Source organism: Octopus bimaculoides, chromosome 4, assembly GCF_046866305.1.
Source record: "Octopus bimaculoides isolate indiv1 chromosome 4, ASM4686630v1, whole genome shotgun sequence".
Taxonomy (NCBI): domain Eukaryota; kingdom Metazoa; phylum Mollusca; class Cephalopoda; order Octopoda; family Octopodidae; genus Octopus; species Octopus bimaculoides.
In genome coordinates this window covers 24,911,865-24,931,685 of record NC_142931.1, presented here as the reverse complement: position 1 = coordinate 24,931,685, position 19,821 = coordinate 24,911,865, and the positions used below count along the sequence as shown (strand labels likewise).

Below are 19,821 nucleotides of genomic sequence, written 5' to 3'. Positions count from 1 at the left end.
GGTAGGGGGTCCACCAAGGTTCCGTCCTCAGCCCCCTCCTATTTATCATAGTCCTCCAGGCAATCACAGAGGATTCCAAGACAGGTTGCCCCTGGGAGCTCCTCTATGCTGATGACCTTGCCTTAATTGCGGAGTCACTATCAGAACTAGAGAAGTTTCAGGTGTGGAAGCAAGGTCTAGAATTGAAGGGCCTTAGAGTCAATCTAGCTAAAACCAAAATCCTAATAAGTAGGAAGGTAGATAAAACACAAACCCCTTCAGGTAGATGGCCCTGCTCAGTATGTAGAAAAGGAGTAGGTAGTAACTCTATAAGATGTACCCGGTGCAAGCTATGGACACATAAGAGGTGCAGCAACATCAAAGGCAGGTTAACTAGGAAGTTAGTTTTTGTATGTGGCAGATGTTCAGGTGCAATAAAGACTGTAAACAAACAGGAAACAACTTCTATCTCATTCCAGGGTGAAAAACTAGAGGTAGTCGATAGCTTCCGCTATCTGGGCGACCAAGTTAGTAGTGAGGGTGGGTGCGCTGAAAGTGTAGCTGCTAGAATAAGAATAGCCTGGGCAAAGTTTAGAGAGCTCTTACCTCTGCTGGCGACAAAGGGACTCTCACTCAGAGTAAAAGGCAGACTGTATGACGCATGTGTACGAACAGCCATGCTACATGGCAGTGAAACATGGGCTGTAACTGCTGAGGACATGCGTAAGCTCGCAAGGAATGAAGCCAGTATGCTCCGTTGGATGTGTAATGTCAATGTGAATACCCGTCAGAGTGTAAGTATCTTGAGAGAAAAGCTGAACATTAGAAGCATCAGTTGTGGTGTGCAAGAGAGACGATTGTGCTGGTATGGACATGTGGTGAGAATGGATGAGGATAGCTGCGTGAAAAAGTGCCACATCCTAACAGTTGAGGGAAGCCGTGGAAGAGGTAGGCCCAGGAAGACCTGGGCTGAGGTGGTGAGGCAAGACCTTCATACATTGGGCCTCACCGAGGCGATGACTACTGACCGAGACCTTTGGAAATGTGCTGTGCGTGAGAAGACCCGGCAAGCCAAGTAAGATCGTTGCCAGTGCCCCTGGACTGGCTCTTGTGCGGGTGGCACATAAGATGCACCATTTTGAGCGTGGCCGTTGACAGTACCGCCTGACTGGCCTTCGTAGGATTTTCGAGCGAGATCGTTGCTAGTGCCCCTGGACTGGCTTGTGTGGGTGGCACATAAAAGACACCATTTCGAGCGTGGCCGTTGCCAGTATCGCCTGACTGGCCTTCGTGCAGGTGACACGTAAAAGCACCTACTACACTCTCTGAGTGGTTGGCGTTAGGAAGGGCATTCAGCTGTAGAAACTCTGCCAAATTTAGATTGGAGCCTGGTGTTGCCATCCGGTTTCACCAGTCCTCAGTCAAATCGTCCAACCCATGCTAGCATGGAAAGCGGACGTTAAACGATGATGATGATGAAGGTCTCATTGTGGGTGAAATAAGAGTGTAAACATTATTTCTATGCTATGGATGTCTGGAGAAAAGAGGTAGGGATCTCCTGATGAATTATTTCACAGGTTGTTGACCACTACTTGGAAGATATATTCAGCTTTCTATCACAGTCAATAGCACAGATCAGCTGCTATATAACACAGTCTTGAACTAGGCTAGCCCCATGGTAGACAGTCTAATTTTTAAATTTCTGAGCTTTAATTCATGATGCACCAGAGGTAGTCTTGTACTCTCAGTTGTTTAAAACAGCTCAGGATCCAGCACAAACTACATCATAATAGTCCTTTTTAGGCTCATGACAGACTTAATACATATAAAGAACAATTCAGTTTATAGTTTCAAGAATTCAACAAATAAATAAATTAAATGCCAGTTTCTTCCAGCATTACTTTAGATAACTGTTTAATTTCCATGACAACTTCTAAGTATTACACAGATCCATTTATATATTTCAAAATTATAGAGTTCTTAAGAAAGAATTTTAATAATGCTTAATTGTGAAACATCTATTCATTTAGAATGAAAAGTTCACTAAATTGTTGATAGGTAGCATTCATTTTTAGTCCTAAAATTTATGTAAATATTATAAACTATGTCCTTCAGAAATTTCAACTAAACACTTGTCTAAATTTCAAAGAGGTGTGCAATACAGGCAGATGACTTCTAGAATTTTTCCTATTTTTTAAATGTATCATTATTGTTATATCACAGAGTTTGTTATATTCTATTTTCTAAAAAATATTTAGGAAAATAACCATAACCATTTGTGCAGATACATCATGAAAGGTAAATTAACTGTAGTATTCATCCAGGGATAATATCTCATATGGATGCACTGTGGTTAGAAAGCCAAAACTATATCAGTAGCAGATGAAAATTGTCCAGCAGTGGTGGTGAGGAAGCCAGATGCACTTTCCTGCCTCTTTGGAATGTCAGTACCGTGTACCCACTACCAGCCACATGGAAAGTTTTTGTATAACTATTACCCTATTTCATTTACCAATATAACCAAACTGTAAAAGATTAAACATTTCAGAAGGACCTTATATTTATTTAGAATCAATACACTAGACACTCCTAGTTACACTATATTATCAATGTAATACAATTAAAAGCATAGTTTCTTATACATATGCAAGCTTCAGATATGGACTTAATGTATTATACCTTTTTCAAAAGCATTACTGATGAAAGTGAAGAAAATAAGCCAGAATGGAAATCAGATCATAGTATTTGTTCATAGGAAACATACATAAATTCTAGATTAGACTACAATGTGGCTTAAAAATTCTGTACCTCTATAAAGAAGAATATATCAACTGACGGAAAGGAATATTTAATAAGTTCCAAAGCCAAAGAAATATTTCATACCTCATTTTGTTTGGTCATGAATCCTTCATCATAAATCTGACCACCCTGCTCAGCATAGAAGTTTGTTGAATCTAGTAAGACACCACACTCAACACCAGCAGGCACTTTCTGAACAAAATCTTTACTAATGCGTAAAGCTACTATAGATCCAGTGTTTGTCTCAAAAACTGAAATGTAAATAAATAACACAGTTAACCCTTTTTGTTGCAATATTTCTGTCTTTGTTTCAATTAATTTTGAAAACAAAAATTTAGTAAAATGACTTTACTATTAAGTTGGGGTTTAGAACATAAATTAACATGAAAGTTTGATTAAAGGTTTTAGTTTAGATCACTCTAAAAGAAGAAGTTAGTACCAAATAACCAGGAGGAAGAAGACAGTATGAATCCGATTTTTCATGATACTACATTATAAAACTGAAATATGAAATGTAACTGAACAGATCAATTTAACAAAAGAAGGTGGGGTTTTAACAGTGGAGAACAGAAGTGAAGAACCTGCAAATGTGAAGTTGGAACCAGAACACAATGGGTGAGTAGTGGAAGGTTTGGTTTATTACAAGGGGGTGCTGAAAACTTCCTGGCTTTAAGGGTATCGCAAAAGGCCTGGTTGGAGGCCCAATTCTCCAAGTTCTTTTACAAGCCTTAGAAAAACTGAAGGACCACTGCACTAAGTGTGTGAATTTAAGAAGGGAATATGTTGAATAAAATCATAATTAACTGATCCTCCTGCACTTTCTTTTACCTAAAACCAGGAGCTTTTCAGCACCACCTCATACATAAAAGGGAAGCCAATACACATGCATACAAATAATTGAAAACAGAAGGTAAATGCACTTTAAAAGAATAACCCCTGCAGTGATAAACTTTATCATGGATGCTTTACTTGCTGGAACATTCAGTATATTTCACCAACAGTGAACTACAATTCAATCTTACAAACTTGAAGCAACCAAAATACTATACATAAGCATTTGCATAGACACACACTCACAAACACATTATCCAACCTCACCAGCTTTTATATGAAGATCTCATATGATAAATTTTCAAAATAAAATATAATTGCTATAAACAATGAAAAATGTACTTTAGAATACAATCATAATTCTGTTGAGAGTTAGTGATTAGGTTACTTGCCATAGTTCCCATTTTCATCAGCAGTATACTTATATTTTGGTAAATCATCAGTGAGAGGAACACCCTTAGTTTGAAGTTCATTCAAAGCATGCACATCGAGACTGACCATTTGTGTTGCAGTTCCACCGCCACCTTGGGATGCAAGCTATACAAGAAGAAATGCCAAAGGACATTTTAATATAAAAAGTAAAGCAAGTTATAACAAAGAAAACAACAGCAAGTCTAAAACCTAGGAAACTAGCTTTCACTAGTGCAACCATTATAGATAACATTTCATAGCTGCTAATTAAGTGATGCCGAATAAAAAATATGATTCACCAAGATAAACCTGGCATGAAAAATTAAATAGCATACCATGATTAACTCTTTAGCATTCAAACCAGCCATACATAGAGTTACTGACATGTAATTTTTGTACATAAGATAATGGTAAACACTATAACCCAATTGGCCATAGTAATATCACAGAAGACTGTCTATACATAGAGAATCTAAAGTTAATCAGTTTGGAAGACTCCACTATACAGCAGGCTAATGAACTAATCACCAATTTTACAGTATTACCACTTCTTGCAGCATTGAGTTGATCCAACTCTGATATTTTGCTTCATAGACTGAATCATTGAAAGTGTTTCTATTCTTTGTTACTTATTTCCCTTAAAATTTCCTACTGTGTTACCTACCTATTTGCCTAAATAGACAAAACCATTTTGGATCCTTCTGTGTTACCTGTTTGCTTAAATAGACTAAACCATTTTGGGTTCTTTTGTGTTACCTATTTACTTAAATAGACTAAACCATTTTGGGTCCTACTCTATGATACTTATGTATGAGATAAACTGGGCCACTTGTAGGTTCTGTAATATTTTGACCACTAATCTTTTAATATTTTGAGACTAATCTTCATTTGTTTTATTCCCTTAAAACCTTAAGCAAAGAGTAAATGATCTGAAATTTCAAAAACCTGGAAACTAATCTATATCTTCAGTGTGCATATCTCCAAGTTTTTTTACACCTTCATTATAAATTCACAACATAATTAAAGACACTTTTTAATACAGTTCTCTAAATTGCTTACAATAGATAGAATTGAGCCTCACAGAAGAGATGACAGAGGATTGAGGTGACTCGTGATAAGCTGTACTTGAGAAGACCTGCCCAGCAATGTAAAATCTATGTCTATGACCCCCTCCCTCTCTCACAACCCACTCAGGCTCACCACTGCTGTTTCCCCACTCCTTTTCATTCTCCCTCAAGTGTCCACCTAACTGTCTGCACACAATATGCTCTTATTAAATCCCATTCTTAGCTCTTTTTCTCTGTTCGAAATCTTATGAACTCACCTGCCTATCAACCCTCTCCAATCCCTGGTTCCCCCCACTATGTACACTACCCTGTAACTTAGGGGTATGGCCCCTGCCCTTTCTTTTACATCTTCACTATTTTTCTCTTCTATCTCTCTTCATCTGAGGAAGCTATGTCTCTCATCTAATGCAAGATACTTCTCTGTTCTTCAATACTACTCCTGACCAGTTGAGGGGTCTTGTCCAGCAACTTACTCGGTGACCTCACTGCTGCTAATGCCACATAAAAAGCACACAGTACACTCTGTAAAGTGGTTGGCATCAGGAAGTGTAACTAGCCATAGAAACCATGCCAAAACAGACAGCAGAGCTCGGTGTAGTCTTCTGACCTGCTTATTCCTGTCAAACTGCCCAACTCATGTCAGCATGGAAAACGAATGTTAAATCATCATCATCATCGTTTAACGTCCGCTTTCCATGCTAGCATGGGTTGGACGATTTGACTGAGGACTGGTGAAACCGGATGGCAACACCAGGCTCCAGTCTGATTTGGCAGAGTTTCTACAGCTGGATGCCCTTCCTAACGCCAACCACTCAGAGAGTGTAGTGGGTGCTTTTACGTGTCACCCGCACGAAAACGGCCACGCTCGAAATGGTGTCTTTTATGTGCCACCCGCACAAGCCAGTCCAGGGGCACTGGCAACGATCTCGCTCGAAAATCCTACAGGAGCCAGTCAGGCGGTACTGGCAACGGCCACGCTCAAAATGGTGCATCTCATGTGCCACCCGCACAAGAACCAGTCCAGGGGCACTGGCAACGATCTTACTTGGCTTGCCGGGTCTTCTCACGCACAGCACATTTCCAAAGGTCTCGGTCAGTAGTCATCGCCTCGGTGAGGCCCAATGTACGAAGGTCTTGCCTCACCACCTCAGCCCAGGTCTTCCTGGGCCTACCTCTTCCACAGGTTCCCTCAACTGTTAGGGTGTGGCACTTTTTCACGCAGCTATCCTCCTCCATTCTCACCACATGTCCATACCAGCGCAATCGTCTCTCTTGCACGCCACAACTGATGCTTCTAATGTTCAGCTTTTCTCTCAAGATACTTACTCTCTGACGGGTATTCACATTGACATTACACATCCAACGGAGCATACGATGACAATTGTTAAAATGTTGCAACTAACCAGAGAAGCTTTCCGGGCTTCTTCATAGGCATCCATGTCAACTACCAAACCATGCTCATCAACAATTAGTTGAGTCAGGTCAATTGGAAAACCATAAGTATCATACAGTCGCCATGCAATATCACCTGAAACAGAAGATGAGAAATTAGTACTTTTCCATATAACTTTCTTGTAGGAGTAGAGGTTACATATAATACTAAGCTTAAGATGCCTGCATTTTTCAAGAATTAGCTGGCTAGACTGATAGGTCTGTAAGATTATACAAGATTAGGACTGTTGGAGACTAAGGATTGCAAAGAGGCAGACAAATCGCCACATTTAATAAAATTAGGGAATTACATTTGTTTTTATCATTAAAAAAAAAAAAGAAAATACTGCAACAATGATAGGTTGAAAGAAATATAGTAATAAAAAAATATATGGTATTTGTATTAATAGAGTAAATGTCACAAAGGTGCCCAATGTAATAAATATAGAAGAACTGCAGTACCTGGAAGAGATTTCTTCCCGTCTAATTTGGCAATGCTTCTTTGTAAAAGTCTCTGCCCACGGGAGAGTGTCTTCAGAAACTGGCTTTCTTCTTCATTAATGATATCTTTCACCTAAAATGAAAAATAATTATAAAAAATAGACAGGATCCATGTAGAAAAATATTAGTGGCAAGTTTTTGTTTTCTTTTTACCATTTTTATTATCAGCTATAAAGTTCTTTTTTATTTTGCAAATAGATCATGACTGTGTCATATAAGAAAATATAGAAATATAACAAATAGGCTAAAATATCAACCTTTCACTATGCCAATTAACCCATATCCAGTACTTGGCAGTTATATTGTTAATTAACAACTAGTAATACAGCAGAGTATTAACTTTGAAATATTAATTGAATAATTTAGTCTAACATTGTACATGATAGTTAATTATTTTGAAATTTTATTATAGCAAGTTCAGACAAAAGATCAAAAACATTCACCTTAATTAATCTTTCAGATTAAAATAAGGTTAAGACTACATGTTTTAATGTCTCCATTTTACACCCACTTATTTTTTTACCAACCAATTTATTTGAATTTAAGACAACTGTCGTGAAGAAATATTTTGGGGTTCAAAAAAAAAAGACAATGCTGCAAAATGTAACACTTTTTTTTTCTTCAGTGGATATACATATATATTTAAAATTATTGTATTTTAATAGCAAGGAGCTTACCATCTGAGGATCTTTAGCAACTTCAGGGAAAGTTGATTTCTGTAAATTGAAAAAACAAAACAAAAAAAAATATTAGAAAATATAAGAGTAAAAAAAATCAATAATTAATATGACTGCTTTTGGTAGTGATCATTACAATTAGTGGCAGGAAACACATTTATAATAATAAAAGGTCTGCAAAAATTCCAACACTAACTTATGATAAATTGAAAGCAATAGTAAAACATGGAAAGAATTAAGGAAGTAAGGGCTTCTTAGTAAAGCACAAGCCATAAATTTATAGAAGAAGACAAAGATTCTGTGACATTCGCATCTTTCACAAGAGTGTAAAGCTACCAATCCAAGACAAAAGAGACACATGGAGCCCAGAGGCAGGAAGATTTGGCGAGAAATTCACATGACAGACATGGGCGAAAGCAACAGTGATGTCAACAATAAGAACAGTGTTCACTAAATTTCTTGGAGGTGACAGTCCAATGGTGATTAATATAGGAGAGTAGGTCTCCAATAGAACAGGTTAGTATTTGGCAGTGAGACAGAGATGGCAGCTTCTTGAGACTAGGACATGTAGCAGGTTTCAAGATCAGTATGTATCATGGGTGGTGGGAGAAACTGAAGATTTTATGAAGGGCTAGATCTGAAGTGGATTGTTTGAGGATACTGAAAAAGACATTGCCATGGTCAGTGGCCTTCTTGGTTAGAAGTGACCAGCAATACTTTCAAACTAGGTGTGTATGTTTACATGATGATTCAGCCTAATGGTTTGGAAAGGGATGGTTCTGAAGGGGACTCACCTAATGTGTACAGTGTAGAGCTGGATATATAGCAGGCAGCAAATGTGGAGAAATGAAGGGAAGCAGGGTTTCACAAAGTAGGTAGAGTTCCTTTTGGCAAAGGATCAAAAGGATCAGGTTAGTTTCTGAGGTGGGAGAGCTTGTAAGCTGTGATGCAGGAAGACATACTTTTCAGTTCGAATGGTCTTACAAGAAATGCAGTTCTGGAGCACTCCAGTTTGTGGAGGTGGGTGACTTTCCCCAAGCATTGTAGGCTGCATTTTTTTGTCTCATCTGCTGCAGTACGGATATGAGTGGACCACAGAGAGAACTTGTGTTGCAAGTATTGTGTGCAAGGTGTAGAGGGACATGTTAAAGAAGATGGGTTCAACCACAGTAGTTGTTCAGTAACAAATTTCAGTAAATAATCAGAGAACAGTTGTTTTGTTTTTTTTACCAATGTTGATCACTCCTTGTGTTTGTAACAAAAATGAGGTAAAAAACAACAAAAAGAATAACAAAAGGCAGTTACTTTGAGACAGCAAAAAAGAAATTGAAAACTTTGGTAGAGGAAGAGGAGGAGGAAGATCTGGTTGACCAAGAATTGGTCTTTTATTTTAATGGCACTCACCATAATTAATATACAACATTAATAAACTGAATAACTATAGCATTACCAGAATGGCAACAACAGTATCCACAAGAGATGCAAAGAATCCTGGTTTGGCCTGGAGTTTTTCTGTAGCATAGCGGACAGCACGCCTGAGGATACGACGCAAAACATAACTGAAATAGTAATATAGAATTATATTAAAGCCATGGTAAAAGATAGAGCTGACAGTCAACTAGTTACAATTTATAAACAATACTTTAATTAAAGCATCAACAAACAACAATACTTCAAATACAAAATGATCTACAACTATTATGATTGTAATCATAGATTACCAATATTTCCAAAAGGGTGAGGGGGCTTTAAGAAATCCAAGATGAAACCAAAATGTTACTAAACTGATTAGCAAATAATGAGGCTAAAGAATATTGGTTCTATAACTGTATCAATTAACAAGTTATTAATTGGTTGGTTGGTTGGTTGGTTGGTATGGCTGGTGCATATGTGAGTGTAAAGGGAGTCATCTGTCTAAATAGCTTTAGGTTTAAACTCAAGTGAATATTGAAGGAAGTTCTGAAGTGTATTAGAATCTCAATCATTGCATCATTAAAGACAAAGCATTTATCTCTAACAAATAGATTTAAGTATAATAATAATAATAATAATAATAATAATAATAATAATAATAATAATAATAATAATGAGATTATTGTATACAGTGCTCAAGTTCATTACAGTTCATCAGAAGCAGCCAAAAGTGCATGAAAAGTACATAGAATAGTGCACAGGAAGTGAACAGTGAATGAGTTGTTAAAAAAAGGTGGGGGTGACATCAAGTGTACTGTTGGCAAATTTCAGGAAGCATGGAAGTTTTAAAGGATGCAGTATCCCGGTAGCCAACTACTGATGCAGGTAGTTTATTCCATGCTTCAGCAATTTTGAGTGTGAAAAAAAGGTTTCCGAAAGGTGTGGGTGCTGTGTTGGTTTTTGATTTTGTAAGCATGTCCACAAGAGTACTTTACTACAAGATACAAGTTCACAATTAATTGGACAAGAATCCAATACCTCATCTGTCAGTTGTTTCACATCAAATGTTTCTAAAAACGTAATATAAAGAAGGGAGTAAAACCTTACCCACGACCACTGTTGTCTGGTCGTCCTCCATCAGACAAAGCTACTGTCAATGTTCGGGCATGATCTGCAAGTACTCGGTAGGCCATGTCAATTCCATCCACATCCTCAGCACCAATTTTACCACTGTATACAGGGCAATCAGTCCCCTAGACACACAGGAAACATATCAAGACTAGGTTATATTACCAAGAAATTGTTATAACTAGGTTATATAATTAAATTCAATAAATATTAGTATTTATAATACCGATAATAAGGTAAAAAACAACAAACTGGCTAATACCTGCTGGATGAAAAGTACTCATAGTACCGCTTCATCAAGCATCTCAATGAAGATGGAAGAATGAAGTAGCTCACACAAACTTGGGAATACTGGACATCACAAATAGAATGAAACACACTCGTGATATAACATGAGATGCTATATACCAGACACATGTCTGGACATCACATGATGGTTGTAAATGACCGTCATCATTATACAAGTGAAGCTGTTCATTTCCAGTCTTCAGTGAGAAAATAATGCCTTGCTTGGAAACGGGTGAGGATTGGCAACAGGAAAGGCATCCAACTGTAAAAAAATCTTCTTCAACAAATTCTGTCTGATCCATGCAATGTGGATGTTAAATGATGATGACGAGTGAAGTGTAAATAAATATATAGGCGTAGGAGTGGCTGTGTCGTAAGTAGCCTGCTTACCAACCACATGGTTCCGGGTTCAGTCCCACTGCGTGGCACCTTGGGCGAGTTTCTTCTACTATAGCCTCGGGCCGACCAAAGCCTTGAGTGGATTTGGTAGACGGAAACTGAAAGAAGCCCGTCATATATGTATATATGTATGTGTGTGTGTTTGTGTTTGTCTCACCCAACATCGCTTGACAACCGATGCTGGTGTGTTTACGTCCCCGTAAATTAGAAGTTCAGCAAAAGAGACCAATAGAATAAGTACTAGGCTTACAAAGAATAAGTCCTGGGGTCAATTTGCTCGACTAAAGGCAGTGCTCCAGCATGGCCACAGTCAAATGACTGAAACCAGTAAAAGAGTACATAACTAATGATAATCTCTTTTCTAATTTTTTTTTTCATTCATTTCCTCTTTTGCCAATCTTGTGACCTTCAAAACCCTACAACTAACCTCTTGGCCAGGTCATCTACATCCCATAAACTCTTCACTCCTACATGTAACTTCCAATATATTTTCCCCAAGCTTTTAGTCTCTGCTTCATCCTTCAACACAACATACATCACTTCAGCTTAATTTAAGGAAAAAATATCACCATCATCATCATTTAACATCCATTCTTCTATGCTTGCATGGGTCAGACGGAATTTCTTGAGGTAGATTTTCTACAGTCAGATGCCCTTCTTGTTGCCAACCCCCATCTGTTTCCAAGCAAAAGTTACATTTTCCCATGACCAGACATATTTTTTATGGAAGACTGGAAACGAACAACATTGCTAGTATGAAAGTGATGCTCATTTACTAACTACCATCATATTACGTCAAAAGTAGGCTACACACACACAGATACATACATTTGCAAAGGGTGATGCATAGTGGGGGCTTAAATCATGTGTTGCAAAGAGAACTTCTTAATCACACACTTTTGTGTACACCCATCCATATTTTATTTAAGAGAATTGTACAAGGACAAAAATCTGGACACTCTCTATAATGCCATTTGGGAATTCAAGACCATGTCGTTATTGCACAAAACCAACAGCTTAGATATACATTTATTTGATTTATAAATGGTTACCATCATCATCATCATCATTGTTTAACATCCGCTTTCCATGCTAGCATGGGTTGGACGATTTGACTGAGGACTGGCGAACCAGATGGCTGCACCAGGCTCCAATCTGATCTGGCAGAGCTTCTACAGCTGGATGCCCTTCCTAACGCCAACCACTCTGAGAGTGTAGTGGGTGCTTTTACGTGCCACCAGCACGAGGGCCAGTCAGGCGGTACTGGCAACGGCCACGCTCAAAATGGTGCTTTTTACGTGCCACCTGCACAGGAGCCAGTCCAGCGGCACTGGTAATGACCTTGCTCGAATGTTTTTTCACGTGCCACTGGCACAAGTGCCAGTAAGGCGATGCTGGTAACGATCACGCTCAAATGGTGCTATTAACGTGCCATTGGCACGGAAGCCAGACAACTGCTCTGACAATCTCAAAATAAAATCTTGTAGAAACAGGAGAAGGCTTAGCTGTATGGTTGAGAAGATAGCTTTGCAACCACATGGTTTCAGGTTCAGTCCCACTGCACAGCACTTTGGGCAAGTGTCTTCTACTATAACTCTGAGCTGACCAATGTCTTATGAGAGAGTTTGATAGACAAAAACTGTGTGAAAGCTTGTCATGTGGTGATGGTGGGGGGCTTAGAGTCTGTTTGTCACCACCATTTGACAACTGGTGCTGAATGTTTACATTCTCTATCTTAGTAGTTCAGCAAAAGAGATCAATAGAATATGTACCAGACCTTAAAATAAGTACTGGGATTGATCTGTTTAACTAAAAACACTGAAAGGTGGCCCAGAATGGCCACGTTCCAACGACTGAAAAAAGTAAAAAATAAAACACATAACAGCAAACATCTGTAGTAACGCCTGCGCATGCGTAGTCTTACGCATGCGTAGAATTAAACAAGCAAGCGTTTCCCGCTCAATTCATTCTCTTTCTCGCTGGCCAGCGATTGAGCATGGACGTGTGTTTAAAAGCTGTCCCTACATCTTTCGGTCTTATACTCGACAGCTCGTTATTCTCACCTCTAAAGATGTATAACTAAAGATATGTATGTTTTACCAAGTAAATAAATGTTGTTTGAGTTGTTTAGTCTGGAGTTCAGCATTCCGTCTATTTCCTTAATTTTATAGTAGAAAGTCAGGTATACAATCTAAAGATGTATAACCCACTTTCTACTAAACATCTATTATGACATACCTTTTGAATTGCCTCAAAAATTGGTGTAAATACATCTGTATCATAATTGGACATTTTTTCCTGCAGTACAGAGACCAATCTCTCAAAACCCATACCACAGTCAATATGCTTTTTGGGCAAATTAGATAATGAACTATCAGCTTCTCTGTTTGATAAATAAAAAAGAATATGTGTCAATAATATCAAATGATGGTGAGGAGACAAAGAACAGAATAAAATCAGCTTTATAAAAATATTAATACAAAAAATTGATAAAAGTGCATTAAGCAGTGTTGAATGAAATATAATTATGTATAGTGTTATTTAACGTTTCATCATAATCATTTAACGTCCATTGTCCATGCTGGCATGGGTTGGATGGTTGCACCAGGATCCAGTCTGATTTGACATGGTTTTCTACAGCTGGATGCCCTTCCTAATGCCAACCAACCACTCTGAGAGTGTAACGGGAACTTTTACGTGTCACTGGCATGGGTGCCAATTTGCATGACACCGGTATCTGCCACAACTTTAAATTTGCTCGGCTTGATGGGTCTTATTCTCAAGCATGACATAATGCCAAAGGTCTTGGTCATTGCCTCCACGAGGCCCAACACTCGAAAGGAACTCAGCCACCTCTCCTCTGTCAGGCCCAACACTCAGTGTTTTGTCTTTCCATGTCTGGATGTACACAAACATGTTAAAAAAGACTATACATAACTATAGTGGTTTCAAATTTTAGCACAAAACTAGCAATTTCAGGAGAGGACCTACATCAATCCCAGTGTTCAACTGGTACTTATGGCAATTTTTATATCCTACTTAATGTGGATATATTGTTAAAATGCCTTGAGAAATATTCTCATATAGACATTTAGTGCTAAGAAGTACAGACATATTGATGTTGGTAGCAGACGAGAAATAGTCCAACACTGGTGGTGGAACTGCTAGAGCATGTGAGATCAGCATGTTTGCACTTCATCAGTAGCAGGCATTCACTCACTAACTGGGATCCATCGGCAAGGTTATGCACTGTTTATCTTGATATGAGATCACCATGTTGCACACATATGGTTGTGATGTATGTGCCTGGTGTACCCTTATCAAATGGGAAGTCATGATGGGTATACTGGGCTTCGTATACTTTACCCCAGTGTCATGTTGATGGCATGCACTGCTCTCTCAAATAATAATAATAATAATAATAATAATAATAATGATAATAATAATAACGTATCTGTCAAGACCTACCAAAAACTGAGCAAATATAAAGATCTTGAAATAGAAATTAGCAAAATGTGGAATCTGAAAACGAAAACAATACCTATTGTCATAGGTGCCCTGGGAATGACAGCGAAACAGGCTGATTACTACCTAGCTCAGATACCAGGAAACCCCAAAATGGCTGAAGTTCAAAAGATAGTGCTCATGGGAACTGCCCATATCCTACGTAAAATACTGTCTATGTGATCTCAAATTTTGAAACAAACACATAATTTTCTTATGGTTTCTTAAACATTCACTAGAACAAAACTGTATAAATCCAAATATATGGTACCCTAGGCATAACACCTACATGAACTTCTAACTTGTTGTCTCTTGAGGTCTCTGGGTGAGACTTGGATCCAACTTGTACAAATGTAAAACAAAAGTCAAACATAAAATAATAATAATAATAAAACTGAGAGAGTTTATGCGTGAAAGAGTGATAGAATGATACTCACCTGTTGAACTGAATGAAAACCAAGTTCCAAATCTCAAGGACATTAGGATCATCCATATTTACTAAGTGGCTGGCATCTCGTCCACCAATTCTGTCAAAATGAATCTCTGAACAAGGCCCACAGGGACCAGTTTCTCCCATTTCCCAGAAATTGTCTTTTGCATCAAAAGGAAGGATGTGATTCTCTGGGAGACTGAAAATGTAAAGTAACATTTTACAAAATATTATATCTTTAATGAAGACTATATGCTCCTGTTTTGACATCTTTAATGAGACATAAAATAGTGTTGTATTAATTTAAAAATTCATTTGCCTCATTTAATGTTGAATGAATTAATTCTTTGCTGAAACGTCATCTAATAGAGAGTGTCAGGAGCAACAGCAGTGTGAGTATGTTAATTGTTGTGTTTCATCACAGAACAACTTCTCCATTAGAACCAATGTGTATTCATAACACTTATGAGTCATTAGTGCAAAGACTCTGGGAGAGCCAGTGTTTCAACATTGCTATGTCTCATCAGCCAAAGGCACTCCAAATAAATGATTCTAGCCAAAGTCAAAGCTCTTGTTAAAAACCAGTGAACTGTTTGTTGATCTGTGATGACATGTGACAACCAATAACAATTGCCAGATTTTAATATATCAAATATCAAGAAAAAATTAAAATATAAAAAAGCAAATTGATTTAAATCTCTGTGTGTGTGTGTGTGTGTGTGTGTATGAGAGAGAGAGAGAGAGAGAGAGTATGCACATACATCTGAATTTACAAATGGGTAAAAAAAATTACTCAAAACAAGTAGGGATTTATTCACTTATTTCAAGTTGAGGCTTCACTCCATTGCTGCTCTGAGTTTGTTGTTTCTGTTTTTCTGTTGCCATGAAAACACCAAAGGAAATCTCAACTTGATGTAGATATATATCATCATCATCATCATCATCGTTTAACGTCCGCTTTCCATGCTAGCATGGGTTGGACGATTTGACTGAGGACTGGTGAAACCGGATGGCAACACCAGGCTCCAGTCTGATTTGGCAGAGTTTCTACAGCTGGATGCCCTTCCTAACGCCAACCACTCAGAGAGTGTAGTGGGTGCTTTTACGTGTCACCCGCACGAAAACGGCCACGCTCGAAATGGTGTCTTTTATGTGCCACCCGCACAAGCCAGTCCAGGGGCACTGGCAACGATCTCGCTCGAAAATCCTACAGGAGCCAGTCAGGCGGTACTGGCAACGGCCACGCTCAAAATGGTGCATCTCATGTGCCACCCGCACAAGAACCAGTCCAGGGGCACTGGCAACGATCTTACTTGGCTTGCCGGGTCTTCTCACGCACAGCCCATTTCCAAAGGTCTCGGTCCGTAGTCATCGCCTCGGTGAGGCCCAATGTACGAAGGTCTTGCCTCACCACCTCAGCCCAGGTCTTCCTATATATATATATATATAAAGATATCATCATCATCATCGTTTAACGTCCACTTTCCATGCTAGCATGGGTTGGATGATTTGACTGAGGACTGGTGAACCAGATGGCTACACCAGGCTCCAATCTGATTTGGCAGAGTTTCTACAGCTGGATGCCCTTCCTAACGCCAACCACTCAGAGAGTGTAGTGGGTGCTTTTACGTGCCACTGGCACGAAGGCCAGTCAGGAGGTACTAGCAACGGCCACGCTCGAAATGGTGTATTTTACATGCCACCTGTACAGGAGCCATATATATATATATATATATATATATATAGGGACAATTCACAAAAAAAACAAAAGACGAAGACAGGTGGTGTAGAAAACAAACAGATGCATTAGTATAACGCTTGGGAAGTGAAAAAGTCTTTAACGTTTCGAGCCTACGCTCTTCCACAGAAAGAAACAAGGAGAGAAAAAAAGAATGTGTAGTGGCTAGCAATCTATAGACACATATAAAAACACTTACCCAAGATCTAACCAAATTTGTTTACATTCATCATCTGGGTTCAAATTAGTCGCAGGATTGCCACCAAAGTAAGTCACATACAAACGATCCTTTTCCAAACCTAGTCTGTGTACAAGGTATTCCCATGCCCAAGAACATATTTCTTTCTGAAAGTAAAAATTACCAGTTTATCATGAATTTTCAATGCTATCAACAGAGATATAACATTCGTTTCTCTTGTCTATCTTGTATCATTTTGTCCATCATTTCACTCTAAATGTGATACCTATATTCCATGCACACTTTCAAAAAAGTGCAGAATCTTAATGTATGTTTATTTGAACCTTGAACTCAACTCTCATAAGTCATTCATCAAAATGTAGTTTTCATACTTCATACCACACAATTCTGGATCATAAACATCTCTACACCACAACTGCAGGCTAAGAATGTGTCAACATGTGTTGTTTAACAAAAAGACTGCTTGTCTTAGAGTAGATATTCAGCATCATTTTAACATCCACTTTTCCATGCTTGTATGGGTCAGGTAGAGTTTATCAAGGTAGATTTTTTGTGGCCAGATGCCTTTCCTGTAGCCAACCCTTAGGACAACCATCCTGTGATGTCGAGACTTACACATACATTTGTGTACCAGATCCACTCACTAGGATTTGATCAGTCTGAGGCTATAAAAGAAGACACTTGCCCAAGATGCCATGCAGTGGGACAGAACCCAAACTATGTAGTTGGGAAGCAAACTTCTTACCACAAACCTATTCAAACAAAGTAAATTAATACTCCACATATTTATACTTTAAATTAAGAATTGTGAATAGGAAATGGCAGAAAAGGCCTTACATTTTTGCATATAGAATATCTTCACCTATTTTTGAGAGATTATTCCTTAATTTATAATATTATTTTCCAAATCATCATAAATTTAAATAATTCTTTTACCATACATTGTTTAGACCTGCATTCCAAAACAAATAAAGTTTCATGGTTTTTGCTAAATACTTAGAAGAATTAAAAATATTTCAAATACTACAAAAAAATTTGGTAAGTATAGGTTTGTCTATCTATTCCTTTGTCGCAAGCCAATATATAATGATAAAACAAAGGATAAAAACAGAAAATAATTCTAAAATACTGACCTTATAATAGTCACCAAATGACCAATTCCCCAACATTTCAAAGAAAGTGTGATGGTAGACATCTTTGCCTACATCTTCAAGATCATTGTGTTTTCCACCAGCACGAATACATTTTTGTGTGTTAGCTGTTCGGACCCATTTTGACATATCACTACTAGGATCAACAGTTCCTAAAAAAATTGGTTTAAACTGAAATAAAAAATGGATAGTATTAGAAAATATTTACACAGTTATAAAGTTCATTTTACAATTAATATACAACATATAACAGTCTAAAACTTTTATATCACAGTTTCTATGTCTGGTATAACCTTCTTAGTTTTAAGTTCTTCTGCACTGCTCAGTACATTGGGCAGTAAGCTTTCTCCCATCAGGTTATATTGGTTGCTATTCTTGCACATCCATTCCATGTAATGCTGGCTGTCTTCAGGTCATCTTGAAATGTCTGCTGCCAAGTGATCTTCAGCCAGTCCCTTCTACACCTGCTATCAGGTGGTACCCAAGAAATGACTGTTTTCAAGTGCTGTTGATTAACTACACAGAGTATGTAGCCAGCCAAGCAGAAACCCTTCCTAATACTAACCACTTTATAGCATATCTCGCAAACTGCATGGTGACCTCAATGAAAAACAGCACCCAGTACATGCTATAAAGTGGTTGGTATTTATAGCATCTATTACACAAATGGTCCACATCATATGGATCCACAATATTTTTTACAGTTACATCAAAGAATGCATGGGAAGAAGAGGTGATGTGAATCCAAGCATGTTGACTTACAGTGATAAGACACTGGATGAAAACAAATAGAAACATATCATGCTGCATCCAACCCCAATGATTCTTTGTTATATATCACAAATATTGATATCACCAGTAAATTACATACCTGATTCATGCCAGCATTGGCAAATAATAATGTTGGGTCATCGTGAGGAATTACAGATGAAGAATGGACATACAAGTGCTCTTTCTCCTTGAAGAAATCAAGAAAGCTGTTTCTCACTTGACTACTTGTTAAGTAAGTCTTCATACTGGAAACTATCATAAAAATAAAAGCAAAGTTTTACAGCTGGATCAACAAAATTATCAATAGAAATTGTCTACTTCAATAAAACCCTTAAATATATATGTGCAGGCATAGCTGTATGAGTCTAGGTCCAATCCTACTGCATGACATCTTGGGCAGGTACCTTCTACTGAAATCTTCAGAGTGAAATAGGAGGTATGTAAAATGTGTGTGTGTAAACTAGTGTCAAGATGCATCACCTAACACTAAAATAAGCACTGGGAATGAATATAATCAGCTAACACTCTTAATTATGATGCCTTAAGACAGTTGAAATCAGTAAAGGAATAAAGGGAAAAGAGAAGTTCATATGAATCTCATAAAAATAAAATTGTTTCAAAGATATCATCTGTGGTAATTCTAAAAATATCAATTTGTTATTCTCTCTAAAGAATTAGGCTTACATTTTCACAGTAAGCTTTTCTTATTCTTAAATTTTTACAACAAACATTCAACTGAGTTTTAATTTGTTTAAATTTTAATCAGAAATAATTAGCTCAGATATTGTTTCTGTTGGTTATTATCCAGAGTTTTAAAAAATGGAGATGGAGAGACTACAGATATTAACAGCATTAGTAACAAACCTGAGTAGGGAAGAGAAATATCTCGACTGTTACCACTTGCTATAGATATAAATTTGGAAGCCATAAAAACAACTGAGGTCATTGGCTTCCATTTGATTGTTGTGAAAAAATAATCATGTGGATCAGATGTATCATATTGTTACAAACAGAAGAGAGGGAACAAAGAACCAGACGCAGACACACACACAAAAAATACTCAGTGCATTAAAACTCAAACATATTTATTAACAGCAGGTGAAA

The 19,821-nt window shown here is 37.8% G+C and overlaps 1 protein-coding gene across 2 annotated transcripts in view; it reads right to left on the bottom strand.

The window, feature by feature from the left end:
- LOC106883105 (alanine--tRNA ligase, cytoplasmic) overlaps positions 1–19,821 on the bottom strand; it is a 35,624-nt gene that overhangs the window by 11,763 nt on the left and 4,040 nt on the right. For both annotated transcript variants that reach the window (XM_089350515.1, XM_014934002.3), the window contains exons 2-13: positions 18,818–18,969; positions 17,929–18,117; positions 16,796–16,941; positions 14,866–15,057; positions 13,163–13,307; positions 10,217–10,362; positions 9,147–9,255; positions 7,697–7,735; positions 6,981–7,092; positions 6,491–6,615; positions 4,002–4,146; positions 2,863–3,029 (exon numbers count right to left, since the gene is read on the bottom strand). In XM_089350515.1, the coding sequence (XP_089206641.1) occupies positions 2,863–3,029; positions 4,002–4,146; positions 6,491–6,615; positions 6,981–7,092; positions 7,697–7,735; positions 9,147–9,255; positions 10,217–10,362; positions 13,163–13,307; positions 14,866–15,057; positions 16,796–16,941; positions 17,929–18,117; positions 18,818–18,961 (1,659 nt within the window). In that variant the 5' untranslated portion in view covers positions 18,962–18,969. The remainder of the gene's footprint in view (positions 1–2,862; positions 3,030–4,001; positions 4,147–6,490; positions 6,616–6,980; positions 7,093–7,696; positions 7,736–9,146; positions 9,256–10,216; positions 10,363–13,162; positions 13,308–14,865; positions 15,058–16,795; positions 16,942–17,928; positions 18,118–18,817; positions 18,970–19,821) is intronic.